Consider the following 8,518-nt stretch of genomic DNA (forward strand, 5'->3'; position numbering starts at 1 on the left):
GGTTCTGTTTGTTGGGAGAAAGAAGGGACTGAGGGAGGTATGCTAGCTTTTCCTACAAATGAATGAATGGATTGTATAGTGATTATTCTGCAGATGCTCACCACTTTATCCACTTATGGTAACATCCTTATGATTTTGCAGAGAAAAGCATAGCCTTGAGAAAAACTAAGTCTCAAATTTTTACAAACAGTTCTGTAAGTTTAAGTTACTATTTCTATACTTTAAAATGCATTCAGTTTAATGCATTTTTCATCAAGTTCTGTTTCTACTCTGCATAATTTTGACATAGATGCTGCAATCGAAAGCTTTAAAAATGCACTGGTCTTAGAGCCAAATGATGGTAAGTTGTGATTTTGTATAAGGCCTTAGTTAGACAAGAACTACTAGTGTACTTATATAGGTGGATATTTAATTTTGTTACTTACAGCTGGGATTAAGAAGGAACTTGCTGCTGCCAAGAAAAAAGGTGAGTGTATATCTAAGTTGAGCAAGCATGAAGGTGCATTATAAGCGTATTGCGAATTTAATTGGTTATATTATATTGTAGGTTGCTGATAGGCGTGACCAGGAGAAAAAGGCATATAGCAAGATGTTTCAATAAGTATTTCCGGTAGGCTAAGCAAAGTAACACTCAAATAAACTTTTAGGGATATGAATTACCTTGAACCTGAAAGATAATTTAATGTAAAGATATTCAATTTGCATATTACCTAAACTTCAAATGTAATTCATGTGAAGCACTGAGATCTACTTGATTTCCTTTTTCATTTTTAGTAATTTAGGGCGGAATTAAGAAAAAGGCATCTTCGTATTGTTCACTCATTTTAAGAGCTACGAGGTTCGGTTCAGTTCTGAGTTCTGAGTTGAATGTGAACTAGTTCTATGTTCTATCCTCTTTAGCTTTCTTCTCCCACTTCAGTAAAAAATTTTGTGAAATTTATTGTGATTTACTGATTTTGTTTGAAATTTATATTTACTTTTTCTTATTTGTTTGCAAAATATTATTATATTTAAGATAGATAATAGCTGATTAATTTATCATTAATTTGTTGTTGTTTAAATTTTTATGATCAAAGCACCATGGCCGCTACATTGTATTTAAAGTAAGATTATGAACTCTAAATCTAGATTTCATTCACTTTTTCTTCTTGTTTCGTGTCCTAATCTTTAGTTTTTCCAATTTCTCAAGTATATGGCCTTTGTGATCATTGTTTATGAGACTTACTGTTTGTGATTAATTTGGCATGTTATCTTCTTATTTTTTAGCTTTTGCCATGTGTTTAATGGTTTGATGATATGATAATTAGTATTTAAGGTTAGAATTATGGTTAAGCTGCAACAAGTTAGCACCCTAAGATTGAGGCATTGGCTTTGTTCTTATCTTGTTTGATATTGCTGTTTCCATTTAAAAATTTAAACCCTTTTTGTCTCTTTACTAGCAATCATTTTTCTAGGTTTTGTTTGGAGTATTGCTGTTTGGTTTATATATACAAGTCAATTTTTCCCTAATTAATTACAATTTGTCAATTAGAATCTGTATCCATAGTTGGTTTCACATATCAAAGTGAAATTCAAAGTGCATTATGAAATTAATTGTAAGGTTAATGTTGTGCTTTTGAGCCTATCTTGTATCATATATTGTCTTATGTTTGTGCTTTTGGTCCTTGAACATGTATATGATTCCCTTCGTTGTTTACTTCTAATTGACCACAAAAATTTAAGCTTCCACTGTTTTGCTCTATATGTTTTTTAATTTCTTGAACTGAAAAATGGAAACTGGAAAATATATAAAGCAAACTATTATCTTTGTTTGCTTTATAGTAGCTTCATCACCCATACCATGCTGATTTAAAATTACAATCAGTATTGCTCTAATTTCCTTTCTACTTTATTTTATTTTATTATGTTCTAGATTATCTAATGTATGTACTACTATATAATAGTATCTTCCCAGCTTTGATACTTGCTTCCTAAAAATGAAAAGATCAAGAAATTAGGAGAAAATATGTTAATAGAAGTGGAAACTCTGCTGCTTCAAAGCCCTGAATATCTGGTATGCATGTATGCTATGGCTGTCTTGAAACTTTATCTTTAACATCATCAAGTGAGTTTTCAATTAAGAGAATCCAATTCTATGCATGTATATATGAATCTACAATATGTTTCTAATAGAAGTAAATTTTCATTAACAAGAAGAGAAGGATGTTACATGAGGAAGAGAACATGAGAGGTTTTCATGATTGAGGCATTGGTTTTCATTATTAGTTTGAATGCTTATATAGTCTTCTTATTTTCTTGGTTATATAGTCTTCTTGTTTTCTTGGTTTTATTGGTTTTCATGATTAGTTTGAATGGGGTGTATTCAATAAAAATTGTTAGTTGCGCTCACTATGTTAACTCTCTGCAGGCAAAACAGAAAGAAATAGCCGAGTCTGAGAAGGAAGTATCTAATCGAATCAGGAATCTGTACAAGAAAGAATATGCAAGTATGTTCCTAGTGTGTGCATTATTGGCTACTTGTTTTAGTTTTCCTTGCCTTTCCTGCTTTGCTGAACGTGAATATCCTTTTGTCTACCTGATTTGAATCTTTCTCAACCTTTTAACATGCATGTTTGTTTTATCCAAACAAAATGCTAATATAACTTGATAAACATACATGTTAATGTTAGCTTGATGAACAATGTATTGGAATTCTATAGAAAAACAGAGTAGGCAAGTACGGCTGTGCACTAAAACTCCACCTTCGAGTAAAAAAAGATTCTGGGGAGGTAACTAGTTCACTCTACTATTGTGCTTTATATTTTATTTATGTTTCATCAGGTTGCACTTTTAGTAAAAAAGCTGGGAAGCAGCAAGATGATTGGCTTATGGAGAATTATCATTGCTCATAATCTTCCTTACACAGATGCACGGCGGACGGGAAAGGTCAGAAATCTTATTTGGCAAGCACTAATGCACAATTATGTCTATGAAATAGAAATTGACACATGGAATGTCTGCGTTACCATTTTTTTCCATTATGGTTATGCTCTTCTCTCTGATTTGGTTTCTCATATATTAAGTTTATATTGTTGGCCAGGGTTTCTTATTTTCATAATCTTCTTTGAAGGAGTTAATATTGCCATGCTAACTTACACTGACTACATTGGGAGGGGAGGGGAAGAAATAATTAGCTCCGTGGATGTACTATTAGTTGCTAGATCCTCTTGTAGTTGCAAGATGATTCCTTTTAATTCAAAATGAAATTTTTAGCCTGTGTATGATATAGAAAGCCTCAAATCTCCGTTAGATGCTGTTGTGTATTCTATTTCCTAAAGTAGTACATTTATCACCTATTAACTTCTATTAACTTTTCCCATAGATTCCGAAGCTTCTGTTGCATAGATTGGTTCCAAATGCTCGTTGTTCTATATGGGTTGATGGGAAGCTTAAGCTTAAAAAAATACAGGCAGACAGGATGGAGCCAGACAAGTAGTTTTATAGATTTATGTGGTTCGTTTTTATTTTTCTTACTTCTTTTCCCTTTTCAGATTAGAAGATTTGATTCTATCTAACTCTTCATGAAGAATTGAAGGGTTTAATCGATGATGGGTAGATATTAGCTTATCCTAATTTATACATGTATTATATATATTATTGTGGCAATAATGATAGATGGATAATCAGTCTTCAATTCTAATGTTTGTTTCGCCGGCCTGAGCATAAATTTTCTTGATTCCTTAGCTTTTTCATTCATTGTACTGTTTTAATTATTAAGAACCCAAAATGCCTAACTGGCTACCTAGTGAGTTTAATTTAATTTAGATGAATAAGTGAAGGTAGGTTAAGTTATGTCTAATTTGTGATTAGTTGGATGTTAGTAGTGTTTAGATTGTGGCAGCAAACTTTTGGTGATGATGAGGGTCCACTGAAATGAAACAACATTGTGAAATTCAATTTCGTAGTAATGTGTAGGTCATGGTTTAAAGTAATATTAATGAAGACATGCCAATACCATTATTATACCATCAAACACGGAGCATCTCACTGTTCCCTAAGGTTTCCTTCATTTTTTTACTACAACAATAATATATAGTTCATGATTAACCTTCACAAATACTATCATCATGTTTGCTACCTGCTAATATTTCAATACTTTCCCCTTAATTAACAATAACAATAAACTGTTTGTTAGTTTCTAATCCTAATAATGTAGGAAAATCCCATACCTCCCTAATAAGTTGCTTGGTTAAATTTATTTTGTGTTGTCCAAGTTAATGGTTTAACTAGTTTAACTATTAATTGTTAACTCTTTGATTCTTTTTTTTCTCTTTGTTAAAATATTGTTTCTAATGACATCTTTTCATTGTTATAATTTTAATTTATAACAGCCGGCTTGATAGAAATTCCATGACAGGAGAGGTTCCTACAAATCTTTGTAAGAGATGAGTTTGGATAATGAAGTTGGAGTGTTGGAGCAAGAAACAAAGATGTTGGAGAAAGTTCCCAAGATGAAACTCACACAAGAGACCAAGAAACTAAGACAGGCTTGTTTATTAGATGGTTTAAATATATTATTAGATATTAACATAGTTTAGGGAACTGGATGATAGATTTGACTGATTAGTGTTTATTGTAATGGTTGTATTTTGGCAAGTTTAGTAAGACAAGGTTTTGTATAGGAGTTATTACTTTTGATTTTTAATAATAAAAAATTATATATTATATTAATATTTTGTTTGAGTTATATAATATTTCATTTATGGATTATGATTTTTTTTTCTACTGTAAAATTTTAATCACAATTATTTATTTAACGCGATAAAAATGGCAGTAAAAATTGTTTTTTTAAACGATAAAAAATGTCATTGTCAGGGTAAAATGGCGGTTCAAGAATGCCATTTTAACCAACTAAAATGCTACTGTCAGGGTAAAAATGACGGTTCAAAAATGCCGTTTTAACCAACCAAAACGTTACTCTGTTAGGGTAATAATGGCGGTTCAAACCGCCGTTTTAACCTATCCAAAAACCGCCATTTTAACCCTGGAAATAACGGCGGTTTGAACCGCCATTTTAACCTATTCAAAAACCGCCGTTTTAACCTAGAAAATTGTGGCGGTTTTCAAGAAACCGCCGTAATAACCAGAATGGCGCCCAGAATTACGGTGACCTTTAACCTCTAACTTTTAATTTAATATATCAACAATATTAACAATACCTAAGTCTGAGCCTAGGAGCCATTTTTTATACAGATATACATTGTGCTAGAGTAAATAAACTTGACACGAGTAGATGAATGAAAAGATTTCAAATAAGAATTTCAAATCTAACTAATACAAATTATTCAATATATCACTACAAGAAAACACGTCTTTTGCCATGCTTTTAAAGCGTGGCGAAAAGCTCAAAAAAGCGTGGCGATAGCTTTTCGCCATGCTTTTTGAGCTACCGCCACGCTTTTGAAAGGGTGACCTATCAAAGGGTGGCCACGCTTTTCAAGCGTGACAGTAGACCAGATATGGCCACGCTTTTAAAGCGTGGCGAAATCAGGAGATAAGGCCATGCATGTAAAGCGTGGCGAAAGCGTGGTAGTAGAGGAGGTATGGCCACGCTTGAAAAACGTGGAAAAAAAGCTTAGATACAGCCACGCTTTCTAAGCGTGGCAATAGACAGAGATATGGCCATATGGCCACGTTTTTAAAGCGTGGCGAAAAAGATGGTCAGTAACCTAGTTCCCTTTTTAATCTTCATAAATAAAACCTAACAGGAATTCATAGATAATTTTATAATTTAGTCAATAACCAATAATCAAGTAATCCAACTTTCATAAAATTGTCACCAAAATAAGTGTGTGATCACATAACAACATACACTAACAAAATACCAAAAGTAAAAATCATAACTACTTATGAATTCCTAATACATGAATTAGAATTTCTAATCAAAGTCGTCTTCAAAATACCAAAAGTGTGAAATTCCTAATACATGAATTAGAATTCCTAATCAAAGTCTTCTTGTATCATGCCAGGATATAAAAACTTCATGTATCATTGCAAGGTAAATTGTTTTGACCTGTGCCCTACAAAATTAAAAACACAAATGAACAACTACAAATGAAAAATGGATGATGCAGTAAACTTCAGCCCAATAATTTTTCTAACAATCAGATTTGACATCAAACTTAATTTTTGTAACATAAAAAGCATTCTAACAATCAGATTTAATTTTGCTACATATATCCACTAATCTGCACAAGGATTCTCAAAATCTCCTTTAAATTTGATATCAAACAAACAACTTATTGTCCAATAAATAAATCTGATTTATAGCATCAATGAAAACGTGATACAACATTCATGTTCCCTCAGCCAATGTTTGATATTCTATTATTGAGCCAAGCCTAAACCTAACAAACTAAAACTGAAACATATATTACTTATTTTTAACAAAATAAAGATGTGAATCATGCCACAATATGATGATATCAGCCAGTACTATTAATATCTCTCTAAAATTTCACAACACACTATGTAATTTGAATCGTGCATTCAGAATTTTCAGATAGAAGGAACCAAAAAGTGAAACAAGTGAAAAAGATGCAAAACGTACAACAATGGCAACTAGTTCAAACCTTCCAAGTTCTAACAAACTTAACTCTTTCCACCAGTCATAGTTATTCAAAATCATATTAGAACTTTCCAAGTTCGAATTCAGCAACAACAAACAAAATTGAAGTACTTGGTTATATTCCAACATTTTTATTAATAAAAATATTATAATTTTACCTACATCATCTTTGTGTGGAATGTGAGTTGCTTCGGAGGAGCGAGGAGTATTTCTTGCTTTGCTACTTGAGGTATCCAAAGGAGAATCTTGGGCAGCTTGAACTAAGGTTGTTACCTCTTCATTGCTCATTCCAAGGTTGAGTTGGTGCACCAATACCTTTAATAAACCACATACACCATCCATCTTCTTCTCTAATGATGAGACCTTAGTGTTATATTCAACTTTTATGTGGCGAATCTCCTCATCTTTTTTAAGAGAGCTTCTTGTAATCGAAGCCCCATAACAACGAACTCGACCTGGTTGGTCCTTTCCTAACACTCCTACAAATGCATCCTCTTCATTTTCTCCTGCTTCTAAGTGGTTCTGAAGTTCAGTCTATCAAAAAGCAACAACCAATAAGGTTCAAAGTCGCATTAACTCAATTTAGATAGAAATCACATCAGAATTCATAATGTACATATCCAAAATACAAATACAAACAACTCACAATTGTGGCTTGTGTTTTAGCATCAATTTCTTTTCCTTTCTTACTTGTGCGAGTTGCTATGAAAACTTCAGCCCTTGATGGTTCTTCACTGTTCTCTTTAGAGTCGCGCTAGAATACATAGAGAAAAGTTTACATGAAGCATACTAACTAGGCAACTACACCATGAATACATATAAAAGAGAAATCACAAAGAATAAGTTATATTACCAGCTGCTTACGCACTATTCCAAAATTTGTGGATCCCATTCGGTGAGGACATGTTTGTTTTAACCTATTTTTAGTATTCTTAGCAGAGATAGCCTAAATATAAAGAATCAATGAAGAATCAAATTTCTTCCAAAACACCTAAGTTTAGGAACATGAAGAATCAATGATAGTATGCTTGATGGTATAGGAAGAAATAAAAGGCAATATTACCTTGATAGCCGGAAGACTCCAATACCAAATTAGTTTGCGAAATTGAACCTCGGGAATCTCTAATGGCCGGTTCTTTATCATTTCTTTCTTTGTGTTGTACTTCACGAAATGCTCTTTTTTTATTTCTCTCTTATATTTTTTCCATGCACCACAAAATCCCCACATTACCCATGACTTTGAACTTATGGGAAGAATAAACTTTTGCTATGCAACACAACACATTAGAATATCAACAGTTAGCACAAGTAATGTGACAAATAAATTAACAAAAAATTATCTATAATGCCATATTTACATACATTGGCATACTCCCACATTTCCTCTTTGAGTTTACTAGGCACACCATGCCAACTAGTATATAACAAAGTCACAAAACGAGGGTTTCTAACTGTTGTGCCCAATAGTTGGTTGAGGTCAGATACAACCGCATTGGTTGGACCTACAGGCTGCCCTTGAAAAAATTCTACCTCACGTCGATCATTAAAATCTGTGGCATGAAGCTTTTTGCACGTAGTTTTTCCACGGGTTTTCTTCTTTATTGTGCCTAAGTCTGAATAAAATAACATAATTCAATTGAGAAGTAATATAAGCTCTAATTAGACAATAAACTAAACAAGAAGAGTACCTTCATTACTAGTTTGTCCTCCACTACCCGCATCATTTGCATTATCATCAAGCTCATTTTCTTCATCTTCCTCATCTTCTTCATCTTCCAAATTTATCCCATGTACCTTAAAATACATGTCAAGACTCATTCCTTTTTTATTTGAAGTTGCACTCATCTCGATTGTATCTTCTCCATCATCATCAGAATTTATATTATTTTGATCCATTGCATCAGGTTCAGC

The 8,518-nt window shown here is 32.7% G+C and overlaps 1 protein-coding gene and 1 long non-coding RNA gene across 3 annotated transcripts; one reads left to right on the forward strand and one right to left on the reverse strand.

Annotated features, from left to right (window-relative positions):
- Nucleotides 1,846–2,750, forward strand: LOC107648254. 2 transcript variants are annotated; one of them, XR_001621826.2, is made up of 3 exons: nt 1,846–1,863; nt 2,408–2,486; nt 2,700–2,750. It is a non-coding gene; the product is annotated as an uncharacterized LOC107648254 (long non-coding RNA). The 2 variants fall into 2 exon arrangements; XR_002348898.1 differs by lacking the exon at nt 1,846–1,863 and having other exon boundaries at nt 2,139–2,486.
- Nucleotides 6,021–8,503, reverse strand: LOC110263765. The gene is made up of 7 exons (XM_021105542.1): nt 8,296–8,503; nt 7,970–8,220; nt 7,671–7,874; nt 7,461–7,553; nt 7,254–7,361; nt 6,770–7,141; nt 6,021–6,059 (listed from the first exon to the last, which is right to left on the reverse strand). Exons 1-7 carry the CDS (start codon nt 8,501–8,503, stop codon nt 6,021–6,023), a joined length of 1,275 nt encoding a protein of 424 aa, XP_020961201.1.

This window comes from Arachis ipaensis, chromosome B06, assembly GCF_000816755.2.
Source record: "Arachis ipaensis cultivar K30076 chromosome B06, Araip1.1, whole genome shotgun sequence".
In the NCBI taxonomy this organism is placed as follows: domain Eukaryota; kingdom Viridiplantae; phylum Streptophyta; class Magnoliopsida; order Fabales; family Fabaceae; genus Arachis; species Arachis ipaensis.

Excerpts from the sequence above, each read along its gene's own strand:
- LOC110263765 (XM_021105542.1), bottom strand. The coding sequence starts at position 8,503 with ATGGATCAAAATAATATAAATTCTGATGATGATGGAGAAGATACAATC. Across the intron at positions 8,221-8,295 it reads AGGACAAACTAGTAATGAAG|ACTTAGGCACAATAAAGAAG; the intron begins GTACTCTTCTTG and ends TATTTTATTCAG. Across the intron at positions 6,060-6,769 it reads ACATTCCACACAAAGATGAT|GGCACAGGTCAAAACAATTT; the intron begins GTAGGTAAAATT and ends TTAATTTTGTAG.